The following is a 24,616-nucleotide window of genomic DNA, read 5'->3' as shown; positions in this document are numbered from 1 at the left end:
TTAAAAACATTTTATTATTTTTTTATTTGTTAAATCAGGTTAAATTCATTTTATTATCTCAACATGCAAACAATCATGTAATAATGATTAATAATAATAATAATAATAATAATAATAATATTACTTACTTCTAAAACTAAAAATTATAACAATAATGAAAATACATCACTACTAATACAAATACTAATAATGATAATAAGATTTTTTTTTAAATGAATACATAAATTATAGTTAAATTTATAGTTATAATAATTGTTATTATTATTATCATTATTTTTATTCGGGCGTGGTGCTTTTATTGTGGCAGAGTGGGGGCGTGGTGTCCGTGCCTTTATTTTGACAGGACAGTGTGGTGGATCTGCTCCTTAGAGCGGGACAGTCAGTCGGTGCAGTCTGCTTAAGGAGCACCATGTCCGAGTCCAGCCCAGAGTCTGGGTCCGGGTCTGAGTCCTGGTTGAGTCGGGAGGTCCAGCTGGCGACGAGCATCCTGTGCAGCAGCGCGGGCTCCATGCAGCTTCAGCAGCTGCACCGGCAGCTGCTGCAGCGCTGCAACATCAGCGAAGAAGAGTTCAGCGCCATGGTTTACAAGTGTCCCCGCTTCCTGCTGGTCGGCGGGCCCTCGGGGGACCCCACGGTGGTGGCCCGGACCTCTCTGCGCCTCTGCGGTCGCTACGGCCGCGAGGACGCCGGCTGTTGTCGCGAGGACTGTCCGCAGCTGCACCTGTGCAGGTACTTCCTGTTCGGAACCTGCAGGTTCGGCAAGGCGAGGTGAGTCCGCGCGCTCAGGTTTAACGTGCTTACCGGCTGTTATCACCTCCTTCGGGCTTCCGTAGTCCGAAACGGCAGGTCAATAAGTCAATAACCTGCTCTGATCGGACTTGTTGTAGAGTTATTGATTGAGTACTACTTCCTGTGTCTGCGGAGGGATACGCTCCTCCTGCAGCTGTGAGGAGGCCAAACAGAAACTGAAGGAAACAGAAACTCAAGCTCAGCTGGTTAACCCTTTAGGGACTGTCTGTTATTAACCTCTTAGGGACTGTCTGTTATTAACCCTTTAGGGACTGTCTGTTATTAACCCTTTAGGGACTGTCTGTTATTAACCTCTTAGGGACTGTCTCTTATTAACCCTTTAGACTGTTATTAACCTCTTAGGGACTGTCTGTTATTAACCTCTTAGGGACTGTCTGTTATTAACCCTTTAGACTGTTAGTAACCTCTTAGGGACTGTCTGTTATTAGCATGTTTTGGGTACTGTGAGTGATGTCATGGATCAGTTTTTCTGGAGAAATGAAACTGTGTGATTTGATGATCAGCTGATGTTCGCCTGAGTGTTTCACACCTATAATACATGCATGGTTTCACACAGCGCCGGATCAAATAATAATAACTTTATTTATATCATAACTTTGTTCATGGAGCACCTTTAAAAACAGGGTTTACAAAGTCCTCTGATGGACAAAGAAGAGGCGGGAACTCAGGAATGATTAAAAAAAAACACACACAGGCCAAACAGAGAAAAGTTTAGTAAAGTCCAACTAAAAGGCAAAAACAAAATACAAAAAGTCAACAAGAATAAAGCAAATAAAAGGAATAAAAGGAGCAGAGTTTTAGAAAATCTCAGAATAAATGTGACATAAGGGATAAAAATAATATATGATATAAGAAATATATATAAGGATACGACAAAAGCCTGTGACCTGTGAGTGTGTGTGTGTGTGCGTGTGCGTGTGTGTGTGTGTGCGTATGTCTGTGTGTGTGTGTGCGTGTGCGCGTGTATGTATATGTCTGTGTGTGCGTGTGTGTGTGCGTATGTCTCTGTGTGTGTGTGTGTGTGTGTGTGTGTTGGAGTTGAAGGGGTGCAGCTGGTGTGTGAACGACAGCAGAAGATAAGAAAATAGCGGAGAAGGTCGTACTGACCTCTGAGGATGAAGCGGGTTGTTGTCTGCAGATCCTGTGTGTAACTTCTGACGCACACACACACACACACACCTGTGTCCTCCTGAGTATTTGAATGTGGTATTTGTATTTGAATATCATCTCTTATCTTCACCAAACGACACCTGATGTTTCAGGTTCCTCCACAGCTTTAATATTCAAACCCTGAATCCTGAAAACATCTGAGTGAAACTGAAGCAGCCAATAATCAATAAATCCTCTCTGAGCCTCGGTATATATTCAGCTGAATCCAATAATCAATAAATCCTCTCTGGACCTCCGTTTATATTCGGCTGAATCACGAATCTTTCTGCAGCATGTTTTTTAATAAAGTTGGAACTGGAAGGGAAAAAAGCAGAAAGTTGTTTGAATCCTGTTTATTATATAAAGTATTGATTAGGGCTGCAGGATTATATTGATACGTCATCGGTATCGGCAGATATCATCTTTAAAATGAAATCTCAGAATCAGCTGATTTCTGCAGAAATCACAAAGCAGAATTTGCAGAATAAATGCCTCCCTATTGATTATTGATTGATCATTAACTGACCTGATGATGTCATGGTGTGTCACAGGAAGCTGTGTAAATTCTCCCACGACGTTCGCTCTCATCACAACTTCGGCTTACTGAGAGAAACAACGCTGCACCTGCTGAACGCCGAGCAGCTGCTGCTGCTGCTGCTGCTCAACGACCCCGCCCTCCTGCCGCAGGTAACACACACACCTGAGACACACACCTGACGCACACACCTGACACGCACACACCTGACACACACACCTGAGACACACCTGACGCACACACCTGAGACACACACCTGACGCACACACCTGACACGCACACACCTGACACACACACCTGACACGCACACACCTGACACACACACCTGAGACACACACCTGACACACACACACCTGAGACACACACACCTGAGACACACACCTGAGACACACCTGACACACACACACCTGACGCACACACCTGACACACACACACACCTGAGACACACCTGACGCGCACACACCTGATGCACACACCTGACACACACACACCTGAGACACACCTGACACACACACACACCAGAGACACACACCTGACACACACACCTGAGACACACCTGACGCACACACACCTGACGCACACACCTGACACACACACTTGAGACACACCTGACACACACACCTGAGACACACACCTGAGACACACCTGAGACACACCTGACACACACACCTGACACACACACCTGAGACACACCTGACACACACACACGAGACACACCTGACACACACACACACACACACACACACCTGAGATACAATGTGTATGTGTGTGTGTGTGTGTTTGGGTGCTGAAGACGTCACCCTGAATTCTGATGGATTTTTATTTATTTTTAATATATTTTGCAGTTTTTTGAGCCGAAAAAATAAAAGAACAAAAATGAACAAAAAACAAAAAAAATTCAAATAAACAAAAGAACGAACCCGTGGTGTCCGGTTGTGTGAGGGCAGCGTCCTCGGAGGTAAAGTGAAACATTTTCTTCTGTCGGGTTCATGTCCTCCGTGTTGTTCCTCGTCGCTCAGGTGTTTCGTATCTGTAACACGTCTGTGTTGCACCCTTCAAGAAGAAAATAATGAAACAAAGAAAATTAGCTCCATGGTTTAACCTCCAGATTCACAAATTGAAACAAACACAAATTTGAAAGACATTGGCGTTCGACCAAACTGGAAGAGTCCCGTTTAGTCTGGCTGGACAGTCTTAAAGTCTATAAGAAGGCCCTCCGTCATGCCAGGGTAAACTATTATTCATCATTAATTGAGGAAAACAAAAACAATCCCAGGTTTCTTTTCAACACTGTAGCCAGGCTGACTCAGAGTCTCAGCTCTATAGAGCCTCGTGTTCCTTCGGCCCTCAGCAGTGACGACTTTATGACTTTCTTTAATGATAAAATTATAACTATAAATCCATCACCTCTTGCCCTTACCTGACCTGACCCCAGACTCAGGTAGCCTGGATGTGGCAGCAAGGCCTGAAATTTATCTAGACCATTTCTCCCCCATTGACCTTCATCAACTCTCTACTTTGGTTTCTGCATCTAAGCCATCAACATGCCTGTTAGACCCCATCCCAACTAGGCTACTTAAGGAAGTTTTGCCTTTATTAGACAACTTTTTATTAGATATAATCAGTGTGCCTTTATTAACGGGCGATGTACCTCAGTCTTTTAAAGTAGCTGTCATTAAACCTCTTCTAAAGAAGCCCACTCTCCATCCTGAGGTTTTAGCAAAATATAGACCGATATCTAATCTCCCCTTTATTTCTAAAATCCTTGAGAGAGTGGTTGCTCATCAGCTCTGTGACTTTCTCCGAGACAACAGTTTATTCGAGGACTTTCAGTCAGGCTTTAGAGTTCATCATAGCACAGAGACGGCACTAGTAAAAATTAATAACGACTTATTGATTGCCTCTGACACGGGTCTGGTCTCTGTTTTAATCCTATTAGATCTCAGTGCTGCATTTGACACCATTGACCATCAAATCTTACTGCACAGACTAGAACACTTCATTGGCCTTAAAGGAACGTCACTAGCCTGGTTTAAGTCATACTTATCAGATCGTTCCCAATTTGTTCACATCAATGATCAACCCTCCGCACATACAAAGGTCTGCTTTGGAGTGCCACAAGGTTCGGTGCTCGGGCCAATCCTTTTCACTTTATATATGCTTCCTCTAGGCAACATAATTAGAAAACACTGTATAAATTTCCATTGTTATGCTGATGATACGCAATTATATCTATCTATGAAACCAGATGAAACTGATCAGCTATCTAGACTTCAAACATGTCTTAAGGATGTAAAAGCCTGGATGAGCCGTAATTTCCTGATGTTGAATTCAGACAAAACTGAAGTTATTGTTCTTGGCCCAAAACACCTCAGAAGCTCCTTTTCTAACTATGTAATTTCTCTAGATATAATTACCTTGGCCTCTAGCACAACTGTAAGGAATCTCAGAGTTTTATTTGACCAGGATTTATCCTTTGCCTCCCATATAAAACAAACTTCAAGGACAGCTTTCTTTCACTTGCGCAACATCACAAAAATTAGACATATCGTCTCCCAAACAGATGCTGAAAAATTAGTACATGCATTTGTCACCTCTAGGCTGGATTACTGTAACTCCCTATTATTTGGTTGCCCCAACAAATCTCTTAGGTCTCTCCAACTGGTGCAGAACGCTGCTGCTCGTGTTTTAACGGGAACCAAGAAAAGGGATCATATTTCTCCTGTTTTAGCTTCTCTGTACTGGCTCCCTGTGAAATCCAGGATTGAATTTAAAATCCTCCTCCTTACTTACAAAGCTCTAAATGTTCAGGCTCCATCTTATCTGTCGCAGCTCATAGTTCCTTACCAACCCTCAAGATCACTGCGCTCTGAAAATGCAGGGTTACTTGTGGTTCCCAAAGTCTCCAAAAGTAGGTTAGGAACCAGAGCCTTCAGCTACCACGCTCCTCTCCTATGGAACCATCTTCCATTTTCGGTCAGGGAGGCAGACACCGTTTCAACTTTTAAGGGTAGACTTAAGACCTTCCTCTTTGATAAAGCTTATAATCAGGGCTGGCTCAGGCTGCCTGGTCCAGCCCATAGTTAGGCTGACATAGGTTTAACCTGCCGGGGGACTTCCTCTGATATGCTGAGCTCCTTTCCTTCTCTCAATGCCGCCATCAGAAATCATGCATGTCTGTTAACTGCATTGCCATTTGCAAGCTTAGCTTAGCTCTGTGATAGCCCTGTGGTACTCTCACCACCTGGGGCTTGCGATCACAGAGCCTGGGTCTGTTGAACTGCACTACGCTAATCCTGTTGCCTCTCCGGAGCGTTCCTGCTCCCTTGTTTCCTAGTTTTCCCGGATCCTGGCCGTATCCTTGACTGTGCCTGACCCTGCCTTCGGTTGTGCTCGTGCTGTGGCTGCACTGATTCTGTGCCCCCCGCTCGCCCTGATCGTGGTCTGGTCCTGGTTGCGCCGATGCTGTGATCTTGCCTTTGGACAACTCCCTTTCACATATGCATGAGACTGTTATCATCTCTATCAACATCATCATAGAGAGCAATTACTAATTTCACACCTGCTGTTATTGTAATATGACATGCATCTGTTTCTATTATTGCTGTGCCCCCCCCCCTCACCCTCTCTCCCCCTCCTCTCTCTTTCTCTTTCCTTTTTTGCCATGATTGTATTTCATTTGCTATTTACGACATCTATTGCTCGTCTGTCCGTCCTGGAAGAGGGATCCCTCACTATCCTCTACCGCTCATCCTGAGGTTTCTTCCTCTTTGTTTTCCCCGTTACAGGGGTTCTTTTTGGGGAGTTTTTCCTCGGGTGATGTGAGGGTCTAAGGGCAGAGGGATGTCGTACACTGTAAAGCCCTCTGAAGCAAACCATGTTTTGTGATAATGGGCTCTATAAATAAAACTGACTTGACTTGACTTGATGTCACTTCCTGTTTCAGGTGTGCGCGCACTATAACAAAGGCAGCGGTCCGTTTGGCAGCTGCAGCTTCCAGGAGCGATGCTCCAAAATCCACCTGTGTCAGCACTTCGTCCAGAGCCGCTGCCTCTTCGGCCCGCGCTGCCACCGCCATCACGACATCGACCCGCACGGCCGCCGCCTGCTGGAGGAGCGCGGCCTGAGCGGTGACATCGTCAGCCAGCTGCCACTCATCTACAGGAACATCCACCACCTCACCGCCACCGCCACAGGTGACTGACACGCACCTGCAGTTCACACCTGATCACACCTGCAGTTCACACCTGATCACATCTGATCACACCTGATCACACCTTCAGTTCACACCTGAGCACACCTGATCACACCTTCAGTTTACACCTGCAGTTCACACCTGATCACACCTGCAGTTCACACCTGATCACACCTGCAGTTCACACCTGAGCACACCTGATCACACCTGCAGTTTACACCTGCAGTTCACACCTGCAGTTCACACCTGATCACACCTAAATCTTCACATATAGAATTGAGTGATTTAGCTTGTGAGGAAAGAGGCGAAACTTTGTGTGGGAATCTGTCAAAAAGGGGATTCAGTATACAATTAAAATCTCCACCCACTATGGCAATATCTGAGTGAATCTCTGAGAAATCCAGGAATACTTTAGTTATAAAGTCTGATGGGTGAGCAGGGGGGTAATAAATATTCAGTATGGAAATAACCGTGCCTTGTAAGACCCCCTTAATTATAACATATCTGCCACTTTTGTCTTTAACACATTGTATCATTGAAAAAGGAAGATTCTTTCTCACAAGAATTGCCACCCCTCTACTTCTTGATTTGAAAGAGGAAAATAAAACCTGCTCAACCATACCCTGCCGTAATTTTAAATGTTTCACATCGTCCAGATGTGTTTCTTGTAAAAGTGCAATATCATGTGTTCTTTTTTCAGAAAGGTAAGTATTTTTCTTCTTTTAATCGGACTATGGACCCCTCTTACATTCCATGTACACAAACGTAGTTTGTTACCTGCCATGCCTCTCAAGTAAACCCTTTATATAGATATATTCATTAATAGCAAAAATCTGAAACCTCTTCGTACAGTAAAAAACATCACTGAGCTGGGAGAAAAACAAATCTGAACAGGAACTATTATACAAAAACAAAAACAATTGGGGGCTATCCCTGCTACCTAACCTGCAGGGCACTTTAAACCTCTTCCACACCCCTCTTTCTGTGCAAGCCTCATGATTAAAAAACAGAAAAAGAAACAAATCTGATAATAGTGAATGAATGAGGCCGCACCCTCTTCTTCCCTGACATTCACACAGAATAAACAAAACTCAAGTTTGCTCACGGTGGCCATAACTTGGTGCATGAACAAAACTGACTGATGAACATGTTATGTTATTATGTTATGCGCACGTATGAGGAGCAATCAGAACATACTCACGTTATGTGTACGGATGAAATCAATAATATAACACCATAAAGGTTAGCTGACACACACATCACTGGGATGTAGTGTCTCCACGTCTCTGCTCCAGTGAGTTCAGAAGCGCAACGGCTTCTTTGGGGGTGTCAAATCTCTTCTGTGTCCCGTTCACCGTCACTTTCAGTGTGGCCGGGTAGAATAGCGCATAGTCCATGTTCATTTTCCTCAGCCGCGCCTTTATGTCATCAAAAGCCTTCCGTCTCCGGACCACCTCGGGTGAATAGTCATTGAAGAAGGAGATTCTGGGTCCCTTATTTGTGGGGTCGTCTTGGTTAGACCGACGGGCTCCAAGCCGACGAGCCGCCTCCATCATGCGCTGCTTGTCAGTGAAGTTATGAAACTTTACAATCAGCGGCCTGGGATGTTGACCGGTGCCAAGGACCGGTGTGCCCGGTCGAGCTTCAGCCGCCCTGCTTTAGTATCCATTCGGAGGTGGTCAGGGATCCACTTTTCGAAGAATTTCACTGAATCCGAGCCTTCCAAACCCTCGGGCACACCAACGATACGTATGTTGCACCTGCGTCCCCGGTTTTCGAGGTTGTCAGTGTGCTCCCGCATATCATTAACTTGCTTCTCGAGACGCGCTACCTTTGCCTCCGATGATGTCGCGGCGGCCTCCACATCAGCAATCCGTTTCTCCGCTTCGCCCACTCGGGTGGCGACCGCATGCAGCTGGGAAGTCTGTTCTTTAATGGCTTCCAGGACAGTGGAAATTTTGTTGTCAATCACCTTAGTCAGGTTATCAGTTATTCTGTCCAGGGCTTGGACAATATCTGGTTCCATATAGCCTGAGCTAGCATCCATCGGCGTCTCAGATGTAGCACTTAGTTCTTCCTCATTTTCAGCATTAGCAGGGCTGCTTTTCGGCAAATTTTTCGTGTTTCTGGGCATGTTGTCCGATGGTTTGAAAAAATAATTGTCCAGGCTCATGTTAAAACACTTCCCGTTCAAAACTCCACACTTTTCACCGTTCGAATATGTAATGCAGAAATATAAACTGACAAATGCCACCGGAGCTCACTCAGCAACAGTGCTTACTCTACGACGCCATCTTGCCCCCCACACCTGATCACGCCTGATCACACCTTCAGTTCACACCTGCAGTTCACACCTGATCACACCTGCAGTTCACACCTGATCACATCTGATCACACCTGATCACACCTTCAGTTCACACCTGATCACACCTGCAGTTCACACCTGATCACATCTGATCACACCTGATCACACCTTCAGTTCACACCTGAGCACACCTGATCACACCTGCAGTTTACACCTGCAGTTCACACCTGCAGTTCACACCTGCAGTTCACACCTGATCACATCTGATCACACCTGATCACACCTTCAGTTCACACCTGATCACACCTGCAGTTCACACCTGATCACATCTGATCACACCTGATCACACCTTCAGTTCACACCTGAGCACACCTGATCACACCTGCAGTTTACACCTGCAGTTCACACCTGCAGTTCACACCTGATCACATCTGATCACACCTGCAGTTTACACCTGCAGTTCACACCTGCAGTTTACACCTGCAGTTCACACCTGCAGTTTACACCTGCAGTTCACACCTGCAGTTTACACCTGATCACACCTTCAGTTCACACCTGATCACACCTGCAGTTCACACCTGCAGTTCACACCTGCAGTTTACACCTGATCACACCTTCAGTTCACACCTGATCACACCTGCAGTTCACACCTGCAGTTCACACCTGCAGTTCACACCTGATCACACCTGTCGAGTTGTGTCTTGTTGAATTTGGTGACTCGTGACGTGTGTTTGTGTCGGTCAGAGGAGTTTCCGGACTCGCCGTATGACGGTGCCAATCAGCCGGACGACGGGCCTGAAATCTGTCTGCACTTCACCAGAAACAGCTGCAGGTTCCAGAGTGAGTTCACCTTCATCGTCAGCTGACGCTCACCTTCATCGTCACGCTCACTCGCTCACCTCAGGTCATGTGACCATGTGATCATGTGACCATCTGCTCGGCTCAGTTTCAGCTGCTCCTCAGCACGCTGACCTCAAAGAAAACAGAAAACTAAAAAGTCAAATTCAGCTGAAGATAAATACATTTATTGATTGATTACGGATAGATTTTAAACTCTTAAGGTTTCGTACTCTCCTTTTTTACTCTAATAAACAGCAACTGCAAAATAAATGTTAATGTCTAACATCTAATGTAACTTAAAATAGCTCCCTTTTCATAATTTTCAGTACAAAAAAAGATCATTTTATTAATAAATTTTTATTTTAAATGAATTTTAAAATTCTTATTTAATTTTTAATAAAAAAATGTTAATAAAAATTTTTATTTAAAATTTTTATTTTAAATGAGTTTGATTGTTTTAATCAATACTTTTTTCACACTAATATGATTTTGTTCTAAATAAACACAGTTTTAAATCTTATTATTTTCTACTGAATTATGAAAAAATGTAATATTTTCTTTAAATTGGATCATTTTTATTTCTATATTGATTATTTTACAGTGGTTATATATATTGATTTCTTGTAAAGTTTGACAGTTTAGTACTCTGTGACCTCTGAATTCGTTTGACCGTAAAAAAGCCTCTCTGATATCCACCATGACTTTTGAGCCTTATATAGGTTTTTTTTTCTATTTTTCTTTTCAGTTTTTATTTGTTTTTGGTTTTGCTGCCGTTTGTCAAATTTGATGTTTTTTTGCATTTGTGCGCAGACGCGTGTCGCCGCGTCCATTTCCACCTGCCCTACAGGTGGGAGGTCTTTGATGGCATCAGCTGGACAGACGTGGAGGACATGGAGGACGTGGAGCGGGACTTCTGTGACCCGTCCAAAACTCAAAGGTCAGAGGTAGAAGATGATCTGCTGCCAATGAGTCACCTCATACCTTCCTCTCTGTCTCTCTGTCTGTCTCTGTCTCTCAATGTCTCTGTCTGTCTCTCACTCTGTCTCTGTCCCGTCTGTCTCTCTCTTTGTCTGTGTCTCAGTCTGTCTCTCTGTCTCTGTCTGTGTTTTCAGCCACGGAGATCCCCCCGTCCACTTCCCATCCATGACGCAGAAGTTGCGGCCTGTTCGCCGCCTGTCCACGGTTTCCTCGGTAACCAAGCCGCCGCATTATGTCCTGACGACCAAGTGGCGTTGGTTCTACAGGGGGGACGGGGGGGTCTGGGTGGAGTACGGAGAGCCGGTGAGTCCCACTGCAAAGGTCAGGAGGTCAAAGGTCGGCTCTGACCGATCGCGTGACATCCAGCCGACCGGTTTGATCAAACCAGCGAGGCTCTCGGGCCGCTGTGAGACTTCCTCCTCAGGACGCTTCGAAACAAAACGGAGCGGCGCAAAGTCACCTGAGAGAGTTTTCCCTCCAAAAATATTCAGCGCTTTATTACACATGAAAAAAGAAAACATTTCGAGCTATATTAAGAAGAGGAAAATGTTCAAACATTAAGAGCCTTATCACAAAACAATAAGAATAACAATAAAGAAAATGTTGATTTATTTAATTCTTTTTAAATTGTGTAATACGGTTGTATTACCTCCTCCTCCTCCTCCTCCTCTTCCTCTGTCAGGATGAGAAGCTTCGCACCATGTCAGTGACATCACGGCGTCTGGAGGAGGCGTTCCTGTCCGACCCCTCTGCAGAGGTCCTGGTGGTGAAAGGAAACAGAGAGTACGTCGTCAGCTTCGCAGGTATCACCTCCTAGAAGGTAGCAGGTAGATTTATGAGTCACCTTAAAAACAAAGTTTGAAAAATGAAATTAAAATTGTTCCTGATCCTGCTGCAGCCATCTGGTTGCTGCTGGTGGCATCATTCAGTTCCTGCAGAGCATTTTTTCAATTTGCATCAGAGTCTTGTGTCCTGTCGGCTCTCAACAAGGTCCATCCATCCAGTGCAACAGCTTGATCCGGGATGTCAGGGGTTAAAATGTCTCAGCTCCTGGTCAGGGAAGTCAGCCTTGCCCTGATGCCGGCTCTCCTCCCTCTCTTCGTCTTTCGGTTTGGTTTCTCCCCTCTGGTCTGACTGGCCACTCGTTGATGCCGTTGTTTTGGATCCTCTCTCAGTCTGCTGCATTCAATCCAACCAACAACTTTTCTAGATGTCAGAGAAGTGTTTCTCTGTCGTAGAAAAGTCAAAAAATAAATATATAAATATAGAAAACAGTAGCTGCTGACAGCTGCATCTGCACGCACTGCCGACGCCATAGCAACACGTCAGGTATCATGTGACCTGAAAACAGAATGACCTCAGCTTCAGAAATCTGCCAGAGTCCAGCTGAGCTGCTGCCGACACAGTTAGATCCCAGAAAACTGATCCTGAGTGAACTGATCAGACCATCGTCTGGTTTTTATGGTTCTCTGGTTATTATGGTCCTCTGGTTCTCTGGTTTTTATGGTCCTCTGGTTCTCTGGTTTTTATGGTCCTCTGGTTCTCTGGTTCTTATGGTCCTCTGGTTCTCTGGTTTTTATGGTCCTGTGGTTCTCTGGTTCTTATGGTCCTCTGGTTCTCTGGTTCTTATGGTCCTCTGGCTCTGGTTCCTATGGTCCTCTGGCTCTCTGGTTCCTATGGTCCTCTGACTCTCTGGTTTTTATGGTCCTCTGGTTCTCTGGTTCTTATGGTCCTCTGGTCCTCTGGTCCTCTGGTTCTCTGGTTCTTATGGTCCTCTGACTCTCTGGTTCTTATGGTCCTCTGGTTTTTATGGTCCTCTGGTTCTCTGGTCCTCTGGTTCTCTGGTTCTTATGGTCCTCTGACTCTCTGGTTCTTATGGTCCTCTGGTTCTCTGGTTCTTATGGTCCTCTGACTCTCTGGTTCTTATGGTCCTCTGACTCTCTGGTTCTTATGGTCCTCTGGTTTTTATGGTCCTCTGGTTCTCTGGCTCTTATGGTCCTCTGGTCCTCTGGTTCTCTGGTTCTTATGGTCCTCTGATTCTCTGGTTTTTATGGTCCTCTGGTTCTCTGGTTTTTATGGTCCTCTGGTTCTCTGGTTCTTATGGTCCTCTGGTTCTCTGGTTTTTATGGTCCTGTGGTTCTCTGGTTCTTATGGTCCTCTGATTCTCTGGTTTTTATGGTCCTGTGGTTCTCTGGTTCTTATGGTCCTCTGGTTCTCTGGTTTTTATGGTCCTGTGGTTCTCTGGTTCTTATGGTTCTCTGGTTCTTATGGTCCTCTGGTTCTCTGGTTTTATGGTCCTGTGGTTCTCTGGTTCTTATGGTCCTCTGATTCTCTGGTTTTTATGGTCCTCTGGTTCTCTGGTTCTCTGGTTTTTATGGTCCTGTGGTTCTCTGGTTCCTATGGTCCTCTGGCTCTCTGGTTCTTATGGTCCTCTGACTCTCTGGTTTTTATGGTCCTCTGGTTCTCTGGTTCTTATGATCCTCTGGTCCTCTGGTTCTCTGGTTTTTATGGTCCTCTGACTCTCTGGTTCTTATGGTCCTCTGGTTTTTATGGTCCTCTGGTTCTCTGGCTCTTATGGTCCTCTGGTTCTCTGGTTTTTATGGTCCTCTGGTTCTCTGGTTCTCATTGTCCTCTGATTCTCTGGTTTTTATGGTCCTGTGGTTCTCTGGTTCTTATGGTCCTCTGGTTCTCTGGTTTTTATGGTCCTGTGGTTCTCTGGTTCTTATGGTTCTCTGGGTCTCTGGTTTTTATGGTTTTATGGTCCTCTGGTTCTCTGGTTCTTATGGTCCTCTGATTCTCTGGTTTTTATGGTCCTCTGGTCCTCTGGTTCTCTGGTTTTTATGGTCCTCTGACTCTCTGGTTCTTATGGTCCTCTGGTTTTTATGGTCCTCTGGTTCTCTGGCTCTTATGGTCCTCTGGTCCTCTGGTTCTCTGGTTTTTATGGTCCTCTGGTTCTCTGGTTTTTATGGTCCTCTGGTTCTCTGGTTTTTATGGTCCTCTGGTTCTCTGGTTCTTATGGTCCTCTGGTTCTCTGGTTTTTATGGTCCTGTGGTTCTCTGGTTCTTATGGTCCTCTGGTTCTCTGGTTTTTATGGTCCTCTGGTTCTCTGGTTCTTATGGTCCTCTGGCTCTCTAGTTCCTATGGTCCTCTGACTCTCTGGTTCCTATGGTCCTCTGACTCTCTGGTTTTTATGGTCCTCTGGTTCTCTGGTTCTTATGGTCCTCTGACTCTCTGGTTCTTATGGTCCTCTGGTTTTTATGGTCCTCTGGTTCTCTGGTTCTTATGGTCCTCTGACTCTCTGGTTCTTATGGTCCTCTGGTTCTCTGGTTCTTATGGTCCTCTGACTCTCTGGTTCTTATGGTCCTCTGACTCTCTGGTTCTTATGGTCCTCTGGTCCTCTGGTTTTTATGGTCCTCTGACTCTCTGGTTCTTATGGTCCTCTGGTTTTTATGGTCCTCTGGTTCTCTGGCTCTTATGGTCCTCTGGTCCTCTGGTTTTTATGGTCCTCTGGTTCTCTGGTTCTTATGGTCCTCTGGTTCTCTGGTTCTTATGGTCCTCTGGTTCTCTGGTTCTTAGGGTCCTCTGGTTCTCTGGTTCTTATGGTCCTCTGGTTCTCTGGTTCTTATGGTCCTCTGGTTCTCTGGTTTTTATGGTCCTGTGGTTCTCTGGTTCTTATGGTTCTCTGGTTCTTATGGTCCTCTGGTTCTCTGGTTTTATGGTCCTGTGGTTCTCTGGTTCTTATGGTCCTCTGATTCTCTGGTTTTTATGGTCCTCTGGTTCTCTGGTTCTCTGGTTTTTATGGTCCTGTGGTTCTCTGGTTCCTATGGTCCTCTGGCTCTCTGGTTCTTATGGTCCTCTGACTCTCTGGTTTTTATGGTCCTCTGGTTCTCTGGTTCTTATGATCCTCTGGTCCTCTGGTTCTCTGGTTTTTATGGTCCTCTGACTCTCTGGTTCTTATGGTCCTCTGTTTTTTATGGTCCTGTGGTTCTCTGGTTCTGATGGTCCTCTGGTTCTCTGGTTTTTATGGTCCTCTGGTTCTCTGGTTCTTATGGTCCTCTGATTCTCTGGTTTTTATGGTCCTCTGGTCCTCTGGTTCTCTGGTTTTTATGGTCCTCTGACTCTCTGGTTCTTATGGTCCTCTGGTTTTTATGGTCCTCTGGTTCTCTGGCTCTTATGGTCCTCTGGTCCTCTGGTTCTCTGGTTTTTATGGTCCTCTGGTTCTCTGGTTCTTAGGGTCCTCTGGTTCTCTGGTTCTTATGGTCCTCTGGTTCTCTGGTTTTTATGGTCCTCTGGTTCTCTGGTTCTCATTGTCCTCTGATTCTCTGGTTTTTATGGTCCTCTGGTTCTCTGGTTGTTATGGTCCTCTGGCTCTCTGGTTCTTATGGTTCTGTGGTTCTGTGCAGACATGTACCAGAGGAACCTCAAACATCACACCAAGAGGAGAATCCGCCGCCGGCCTCACTTCGTGTCCACAGCCGAGGTTGAGAACCTGCACAAGAACTTCGACCCGATGTGGATCTGATGGACCTGCTGGACCTGATGGACCTGCTGGACCTGCTGGACCTGCTGGACCTGCTGGACCTGGTGCCTCATCTCGGTTGAACTCGTGGAGTCGGACTGAAGAGTTTCTGGCTTCTCTGTTTGCTGTAAATACGATGGTGTTTTGCAGCGGTGGAAGAAGTATTCAGATCCAGATTACTGCAGTAAAAGTACTGACACCACCCTGTGAAAATGTTACTTAAGTAAAAGTATATTCAAGAAAATATACTTGAAGTATTAAAAGTAAAAGTACCCAATTCAGAGAAAAAACCTTTAAAAACTTTAAATTATTTTTAATTAAAAAATTTAACCATAAAAATACAAAAAGACATTCTGCACTCAAAATGATATAAAAAGAGAAAAACAATTAAAAACCCCAAAATAAACAGACCAGCTCCCACACTCCAAAAAAACTCAAAATCAATAAAAAAGAAAAAGAAAAAAAACACCTCAAAATCTCAAAATTGTTAGACAAAAAAATAGATAGAAAAAAATCCAACTCCAAAACTCAAATGATTAAAAATAAACTGTGGGAAAAAAACATCCCAAAACGCTAAAAAAAAATGAATAAAATACAACAAATAAATGAAATTATTTTAAAATATATATTATGCAGAAAATCCTAATTAATTAAGTAACCCCCCCCCCCGCCCCCCCGATCACATGACATCATATCAGCTGACACCAACACCAAATACGGAGGATGAGCTTTATTATGAGGATATTTTATATTTTAAGTGATTTTTATTGAGAGATTTACAGATGTTTATTTCTTTTATTTGAGACATTTTAAACTGTAGTTTTTCTATTGTTTATGTTTACTTTATGATGTAATGAGTTTGTTTATTACATGATTCGTTTTTTATATCAACACATTATTGATACCCGGGTCTCTTTGATCCAACTTCTTTCATCAAATACAGATATTTTTATCTTGTGATAGGCGCTCCACTTACTGCATACTTAAATATTTACTGCATATTTTAATAGTTACTGTGTAGTGCGTACTTTAAGAGATACTGCGCGTAGTTAAATATTTACTGCGTACTGCGCATTTGAATAGTTATTGTGTAATTTAATAATAAGTCTTTTCGTGAGACTTTAAGTTGTTTAACGTTAAGGTTATTTTTAAGGGGTCAAATACCTGCATCCAAATAAACGTCAGCGTTCATGAAAACACACACTGATTTGTCATTTTTGCAGATGTGAGTGTGATGATTTTGAACACATGAACAGGATGGTGTGTGTGTATGTGTGTGTGGGGGGGGTGATACCTGATGATGCTGAGATAGCTCCTGTTGGATCATGGGATGCTCACCTGGAGGACTCAGCAGGTAAAGTTTTTACCTTTCAGAGTCACAGACTAGCCATATATATATGTGTGTGTGTGTGTGTGTGTAAAGAGAGAGAGAGAAAGATAATTGCCAAAAACTTTTTCAGAAAGAATTCATCTCCAACATGCTTTGAATGAAAAGATTAAAGACCAATTACCAAAAAGTTTTAAAGAGGAAAAAATTCCAAAATTCTTAAAGCAAAAAGCCAAAACGGTTAAATAATTATAAAAAAGTAAAGAAATATATTTCACCAATTCTTTTTAAGGAAAAAAAGGATTGCCAAAAACTGAAGAAAAAAAATCGTCAAAGAAAAAAATACATCACCAAATTTTTTAAAGAAAAATAAAATTAAGGCACGTTTGCTTTAAAAATTTGGGGTATTTTTGCCCACAGAGGTTCAGACTAACCCCCAATGTCCTCAAATCCTAGAAACGTCAGAGTCCGGGTTCTGGTCCAGCTCTGACAGAAACCGTCTCTTTCTCTGTGAGGAGCTGTGAGGAGGTGCAGCAGGAGGAGCAGAAGGAGGAATGAGCCCAGATGTGTGTGTGAGCTGCAGATGTGACGGTGTGACGCGGAGCGGCGGCAGGAGGAGCCGGATCAGACCGGTACCGACGGGACCGACGGGACCGGAGAGAGAGCGGATCAGGAGGCTCGGTGTTCGGTTCCTGAGGAGGAGGTGACTCAGACTGCGGACAGATAGGAGCAGCAGGAGCAGGAGGAGCAGAGGAGGAGGAGGTGTGATCCTGCGGGACTCTCCGCCTCCTCCTCCCCGCGCAGGGAGCGCGCCGCGCGGCTCAGCAGAGGCGTGACGCGCCGGAACCGCATCCAGGATGGCAGGTAGGTCTCTGATCTCGCTGCCCGGTACCGGAGCCCCGGCCCGGCTCGACTCGGTCCGGTTTCACGTGATCAGCGGGTCCGTTTATACCGAGTGACGGTAGGGGGTGTGGGGGGGCCGCGGCTCTGATCCGCAGCGCCGGGGCTCCGTGTGTCGGTGGAAGGCACTGAGAGAGGAGCAGGAGGAGGCCGGGAGGACCACGTTTATCACAAACAACTGAACCGTTAACGCGTCACACCGGAGCCGGTAATCAGGCCGCTGCAGCCCTGACCGGAGACCGAGCCTGCAGAGCGGATCAAAGCAGCCGCCAGGCCCGCTGCGTCCCGACCACAGACCGGAGACACGGGGGAGGGGGGGGGGGTTAACGGACCGTGTGTCCGATAATGGGGTCAGTGTGAGAGGAACCGGGCCGGAGGAGCAGGAGGAGGTGTTAGCAGGAGAGAGCAGGGCCGGAGCACAGCTGAGCAGGGCCCCTGAGGAGGAGGAGGCCACCGAGGCGGGGGTGGGGTCTTAAAATCGATCTAAAACTGCTGACAGAAAACTGGAAAATAAGACGCTAAAAAAAACACACAAAAAAAACAGAATTTAAACAACGTTTAACCCTTTAGTGACTGTCTGTCACATTTTAGTCTCTTTTCTTCTTCCTGTTGTGATAACTGTGTGTGTGTTGATGCATGTGTCCTAAATGTAGTCCAGATTGTGTATCTGAGTGTAATCAGTGAATTTGCAGCTCAGCTCCTACAATAAGTCTAAAATACACTGCTTCAAAATAAACTCAATAAAAGTAGAAAATCATACTAATGTATATTTATTGTAGTATAATAACAATTAATCAATTGTTAATTTTAACCAAGGAAAGTGCTTAAAATTACAATCATATATATGTATGTATGTACGTATATATACATACATATGTATGTATGTATGTATACATTTATATATACATGTGTATTTATATATTCTCTGTGGTTCCTCCGGTGGTTCAGGTCCTCCTGACGGGCCCTCCGTTCTCTGTACTGAGCTCTGAGTGGCGGCCCTTTGAGGACCATGGACCCTGTGACCCTGCTGGGCCCCAGCTCCAGGACCGGGACCAGGACCGGGACCAGGACTGGGATGGAGCCCAGGACCTCAGTGTGCAGATGGACCCTCGGTGGGATCCTGCTAGTGGCTGGCACGCTGGTTTCCATGGTGACATCCAGCTCATCTGCTGCAGGTGAGTAATCCTCAGACTGTTTAGGGACACCGAGCAGGTGCATCATGGGAAAAGTAGGATCCAGAAGTCAGAATATCTCTAAGATGAGAAGAGCCCGTGTCACCAGGACGTCCATATACTTTTGGCCATGTAGAGTAGCTGTCAGAGGGGTTACCAGAGGTCATTCAGGGTCCTTGTTGTACATGACCTTTGACCTTTGAATTATTAAAAATGACCTCAAATTTAGGCATCTTAAATTAACCCTTTAAAGTCCTCATCACAAAAAAAACCAGAAAATTATTTTCTTTGCATATTTATGTAACAAAAATAAATGTTTTCACATCCCATAATTTCTTAAAAATAGTCCTCTGCTGAGACAGCTCATCGTGGTGAAACACAGAAATAAATCGGATCATCTACGTTGAAAATGCTGTAATCTGTCAGTGCGCCAGCAAACAAAGCAAACAGATTTAATTTATTCGATTAAATATAAAACCGACTAACATGAAATAAATGATAATTTACTAAGAAAAATGCATTTATTATCTTAACATCAATCTCTTTATCATAAAAAGACTTTTGAAACATTTAATCTGTTTTTTTATTTATTTAATTTTGGAATTTTAAAAACTTTTTGGGAGCGTTTGTTTATTTGTTTTTATTTTGACTTTTTTGTTTGGATATCTCTTTATTTGTTTGATAATTTTGACTTTTTTTGCCAGTGTTTGTGTTTTTTTAGCATTGTTTTTTATTTTTGTTTGTTTTTTGTTGTAGTTTTGATGTTTTTTCCCTTTCTTTTTCCATCAGTAACATCCTGAATGCAGGTTTTTCCAGTAGCAGAGTATTTTCACAGTGCGCTATCAGTACTGTTACTGCAGTACAGGCTGTGTACTGCCTCCATCGCTGAGTGTATTTATACTTCTTGTCTCTGCACCAAAACACTGAAGCCGATTCCTCTGATGTGAAAATGTGCAGCTGAAGAGACTCAGACCCTCCGTCTCTCTGAGGGCGTCTCCTCCTCAGCACCAATCACTGACTCGTCTCCGCTCGCCACGTGACACTGCCGCAAAGCACGGCGTCACCACGGCAACAAGGCCAGCACATGAGAGAGTCAAGGCTGAGTGTGTGTGTGTGTGTGTGTGTGATGACACAAAGACAAATAGGTTTAAAGAGACTGCAGAGAAAGATACAGAGAGGAAGCAGAAGGAGGTCAAACACGGAGCCGTCTGAGCGCCGTGAAAACATCACGCTCATGACATCATCGCATTCATGATGTCATCACGTTCATGACGCCTTCATTAATAATTAACACAGTTTTTATGGCAGCTCTATGTGAATTTTGGGAATCCAGTATTCCCCCTAACTGACCTGAGGACGTGTTTTTGAAGAAGAGGAGCAGCTTCGTCAGCGGCCGCGGCGCTCTGCTGCTCTCAGACCGAACCTCAGAGTATCACGTGTCTGCAGAGTCTCGCCGAATGAAGCGGCGACGTCAATATTTTACTGTCAGAGTGGAAGACGTCTGATTATTAAAAACTGAATTTTTGTGTTGGTTAAGTGATAATAGTTTAGCTTCCTGCCGTCAGTGGACAGAGAGCGTCTGTAAGCCGCATGTTTCACTCGTGGATCGGTGGATCTTTGTAAAGAGACGCTCCACGTGTTCTCCGTCTGGATGGAGTCTGAACATTTTCACAAGTTTGTCATGAAAACTGAGTTTTGACTCTAGTTTAAAATACGCCTGCAAACACACAAACAGCTGAGGTGCTGCCCCCTGCTGGCACAGGGTCAACTCAACCTGACAACAACCTGGAGCCTAAACACCGTAAGTTCAAGTCCCATGTGCTGCAGATTAAACATGCTTTTAGTCAGGGACCCTCAGTGTTGGTCAGAGGCCCTCAGTGTTGGTCAGGGGCCCTCAGTGTTGGTCAGACACCCTCAGTGTTGGTCAGGGGCCCTCAGTGTTGGTCAGACACCCTCAGTGTTGGTCAGGGGCCCTCAGTGTTGGTCAGGGGCCCTCAGTGTTGGTCAGGGGCCCTCAGTGTTGGTCAGGGGCCCTCAGTGTTGGTCAGGGGCCCTCAGTGTTAGTCAGGGGCCCTCAGTGTTGGTCAGACACCCTCAGTGTTGGTCAGGGGCCCTCAGTGTTGGTCAGGGGCCCTCAGTGTTGGTCAGGGGCCCTCAGTGTTAGTCAGGGGCCCTCAGTGTTGGTCAGAGACCCTCAGTGTTGGTCAGAGACCCTCAGTGTTGGTCAGGGACCCTCAGTGTTGGTCAGAGGCCCTCAGTGTTGGTCAGAGACCCTCAGTGTTGGTCAGGGACCCTCAGTGTTGGTCAGAGGCCCTCAGTGTTGGTCAGGGACCCTCAGTGTTGGTCAGAGGCCCTCAGGTTTGGTCAGAGACCTTCAGTGTTGGTCAGGGGCCCCTCAGGGACCATAAAGTCAAACTTGAGATGACGTGTGTCTTTTTGTCTCTCAGGTGTTCGGGACTTTAACAGGACAGCCGAGTCTCCATCACATCCTTTGTTACCCTCCCCTCCCCTCCCGGCCCCCAGGCCCCCAGCCCACTATCAGACCCTGGTTACCATGGTAACAGCGGAGGCTCGGCTGAGGACTCGGACTCTGGTGCTCAGGGGATCCACCTCTTGCTGAGACCGCCAGACCTCCTGTCCCCAAGCCTCCCACCACCCCTGCCCCCCCACACCCAGCCCACCTCACCCCTCCTCCCCTGGGAGCAGGGCCCCTCTCTGGAGGAGGCCTGGGGTTCTGGGACTACCTGAGACGCTGTCCTTCATGGTGCCCGACGGCGAGGAGCTGGCCCTCGCCACGCCTCTGCCCAACCATCCCTTCGAGCAGGACGCTGGCGGGGACTGGGTCTCCTCGACACCGCCTTCCCAACCCGCCCCACCGTCCCCTCTCCTCCCGCCTCCCCTCTCCCCTCCTCCTCCACCCTGGGCATCTCCCCACACCCGCCCGCCCACTCAGACGTCTTCCCCAGCTGGGACGAGGACTATGACCTGGAGGACATGATGCCGCTGGAGCCCACCGAGCTGCTGCTGCCCGACATGAATAGCATGGAGTATTACACCAACCTGCTGGCCCGCCAGAGGGAGAGGGAGGAGCGCGAGGGAGGAGCGGGAGAGGGAGGAACGCGAGAGGGAGGAGGCGGAGAGGGAGGAGCGCCGAGAGGGACCAGGACCAGGACCAGGACTGGGTCAGTCAGACCGACTCCAAACCCCCAATCACACCCACAACAACTCAAACCCACCTCCCCCTTCACCCCGTCCCGAGCTCCGGTCCTCCTGCAGAGCTGGAGCCCAAACGCCCCCAGAAGGGCCCACCCTCCCTCACCCTCTCCCCCACTCTCACAGGTGAGGAGAGACCCTCCCCGTCCACCACCTCAAGACTTCCTCCTGCTCCAAAGCCCAGAGACCACACCCCTGGCCGACAACCTCCGCGCCCCCCCTCCAACACCACCGGGCAGGTGCCTCCCCCGCCCCCGCTGGGACCACCCACCCGTCCTGACAGATCGGAGAGGCCTGCAGTGGTCACAGAGAAGCCAGTGAAGGCTCCGCCCACCAAGACCACCAACACCACCACCAAGGCGACGACCACGACCACCGCCGTCACCACCACCACCACCCAGATCACCGCCATCAGCCTGACCAGAGCGCCCCCCGTCACCACGCCCAGAGTGGCCCAGACCCCGCCCACCAGACAGTACCTGTGCAACGTCACCAAACCTGAGATGTACCTGGTCAGAGTCGGTGAGTCGCTCACGAAAATAATCACCATCAAATTATTTTTAAGGAAATATAGTCAAAATGCAAGAGTTTGCCAAAAAAAATTCAAAAATGATTTTTAAAAATTTTTTTTTTTTTTTTTTAAAGTTTCCAAAAATGTTCAGAGAATGTTCGGTCAGAGTCCCGAAGGTTCAGGTTATAAACGAAGCTGCGTTTATCTCCTGCAGTGAGTTCAAAAGGGTCATCAGCAGGTTTCACTCAAGTCAGAGATCTTCTGAGGAGAGACTTCAACCGATCTGTGGAGCTGCAGGTAACAACGACACGCTCCTCCTCCTTCACCTCCTCCTTTATCACAAACACCTCCTCCTTTATCACAAACGCCTCCTCCATCACCTCCTCCTTTATAACAAACACCTCCTCCTTTATCACAAACGCCTCCTCCATCACCTCCTCCTTTATCACAAACACCTCCTCCTTTATCACAAACGCCTCCTCCATCACCTCCTCCTTTATCACAAACACCTCCTCCTTTATCATAAACACCTCCTCCTTTATAACAAACACCTCCTCCATCACCTCCTACTTTATCACAAACACCTCCTCCTTCACCTCCTCCTTTATCACAAACACCTCCTCCTTTATCACAAACGCCTCCTCCATCACCTCCTCCTTTATCACAAACACCTCCTCCTTTATCATAAACACCTCCTCCTTTATAACAAACACCTCCTCCATCACCTCCTACTTTATCACAAACACCTCCTCCTTTATCACAAACACCTCCTCCTTTATCACAAACGCCTCCTCCATCACCTCCTCCTTTATCACAAACACCTCCTCCATCACCTCCTACTTTATCACAAACACCTCCTCCTTCACCTCCTCCTTTATCACAAACACCTCCTCCTTTATCACAAACACCTCCTCCTTTATCACAAACGCCTCCTCCATCACCTCCTCCTTTATCACAAACACCTCCTCCATCACCTCCTCCTTTATCACAAACACCTCCTCCTTTATAACAAACACCTCCTCCATCACCTCCTCCTTTATCACAAACACCTCCTCCTTTATCACAAACACCTCTTCCTTTATAACAAACACCTCCTCCTTCACCTCCTGCTTTATCACAAACACCTCTTCCTTTATAACAAACACCTCCTCCTTCACCTCCTGCTTTATCACAAACACCTCCTCCTTCACCTCCTCCTTTATCACAAACACCTCCTCCTTTATCACAAAAACCTCCTCCATCACCTCCTCCTTTATCACAAACACCTCCTCCATCACCTCCTCCTTTATCACAAACACCTCCTCCATCACCTCCTCCTTTATCACAAACACCTCCTTCATCACCTCCTCAGTTTGCTCCTGGTCTTCGGTCTCCTGGTTCTCCCCGGTCGTCCGGAGCTTTAAGCTCACACTGAGCTCGCCTCGATGATGTCAGCTGATTGATGGCTGTCTGTCTCCTCTCTGCTGCCTCATCAGTTCTTGAGGACGCCGTCCAGTTTTGCTTTTCGTGTCGTGTCCGGACCGTTGATCTTCACCGCCATGTCCGTCATCAACGCCCTCCGCCAGGCACCCCGCGGCTCCGGCCCCATTCCCACCGTGTCGCCGCTCTACGCCGTACCTGACCTCAGGTACCAGATCCACTCCGTGCTGCAGTTTGTCCCAGCCCACGTCGATGTCAGAGTGTGTAACTTCAGCGAACGCGTCGAGAGAGGACTGATGATGGCGTACACCGAGACCCGGAGACGATCGCACGAGGCCGGAAATGTCACCGTACAGGTGAGTTAAAGATGTCACCGTACGGGTGAGTCCGTTACCTGCTGTCGGATGATGTAAACAGGTAGCAGACATTAGTCTCTCCGGGACCGGAGGCTGAAACCTTTCATATAAAACCAGCCTAATGCTGATCTCTGATCGAATAAAATCAGTACGGTTTTCAGCAGCTGTGTATCTGTGCGTCTCCTGCAGCTGCTGAACATCACCATGGGGATGCGGACAGCGGTAGCAGCTGTGGCAGCGGCTGAGGCGGCGGCGGTGACGACGGAGCAGAAGGTTTCTGTCGACATCATCTTTGCGGTGCGTGATGGGCGGGACTTCCTGCTGGGGTCTGAGGCCAGTGAACACCTGAGGAAGCTCAGCCTGGTGGAGTTCAGCTTCTACGTGGGA

General features: G+C 46.5%; 2 protein-coding genes across 3 annotated transcripts in view; both read left to right on the top strand.

Moving 5' to 3' along the window:
* The first annotated feature begins 306 nt into the window (after positions 1 to 306).
* On the top strand, positions 307 to 16,530 carry parp12b (poly (ADP-ribose) polymerase family, member 12b). 2 transcript variants are annotated; one of them, XR_015775473.1, is made up of 8 exons: positions 307 to 768; positions 2,511 to 2,646; positions 6,441 to 6,690; positions 9,739 to 9,834; positions 10,645 to 10,771; positions 10,916 to 11,115; positions 11,495 to 11,615; positions 15,216 to 15,234. XR_015775473.1 is itself a non-coding variant. In XM_088072499.1 (8 exons), the coding sequence occupies exons 1-8, from the start codon at positions 410 to 412 to the stop codon at positions 15,332 to 15,334; spliced, it is 1,377 nt and encodes a 458-aa protein (XP_087928625.1). In that variant the 5' UTR covers positions 328 to 409; the 3' UTR covers positions 15,335 to 16,530. The 2 variants fall into 2 exon arrangements, 1 of the variants encoding a protein (XP_087928625.1); XM_088072499.1 differs by having other exon boundaries at positions 328 to 768; positions 10,947 to 11,115; positions 15,216 to 16,530.
* Positions 16,531 to 16,605: 75 nt separating this feature from the next.
* LOC121961398 (UPF0606 protein KIAA1549) overlaps positions 16,606 to 24,616 on the top strand; it is a 19,480-nt gene continuing 11,469 nt past the window's right edge. Inside the window, 10 exon segments of the mRNA XM_088072500.1 lie at positions 16,606 to 17,522; positions 18,507 to 18,733; positions 21,178 to 21,240; positions 21,243 to 21,474; positions 21,476 to 21,576; positions 21,579 to 21,819; positions 21,855 to 22,465; positions 22,669 to 22,751; positions 23,930 to 24,229; positions 24,419 to 24,616. The exon segment at positions 24,419 to 24,616 is cut by the window's right edge and continues 25 nt beyond it. Coding sequence (XP_087928626.1) covers positions 18,568 to 18,733; positions 21,178 to 21,240; positions 21,243 to 21,474; positions 21,476 to 21,576; positions 21,579 to 21,819; positions 21,855 to 22,465; positions 22,669 to 22,751; positions 23,930 to 24,229; positions 24,419 to 24,616 — 1,995 coding nt within the window. The 5' untranslated portion in view covers positions 16,606 to 17,522; positions 18,507 to 18,567.

Source organism: Plectropomus leopardus, chromosome 22 (genome assembly GCF_026936395.1).
Source record: "Plectropomus leopardus strain MGB_pleo_1.0 chromosome 22, ASM2693639v1, whole genome shotgun sequence".
Lineage (NCBI taxonomy): Eukaryota > Metazoa > Chordata > Actinopteri > Perciformes > Serranidae > Plectropomus > Plectropomus leopardus.
This window is presented reverse-complemented; position numbering and strand designations above follow the sequence as displayed.

Coding starts and splice junctions, on each gene's coding strand:
- parp12b (XM_088072499.1), top strand. CDS start 410: ATGTCCGAGTCCAGCCCAGAGTCTGGGTCCGGGTCTGAGTCCTGGTTG. Junction 769..2,510: donor TGCAGGTTCGGCAAGGCGAG/GTGAGTCCGCGC, acceptor GGTGTGTCACAG/GAAGCTGTGTAAATTCTCCC. Junction 9,835..10,644: donor AAACAGCTGCAGGTTCCAGA/GTGAGTTCACCT, acceptor ATTTGTGCGCAG/ACGCGTGTCGCCGCGTCCAT.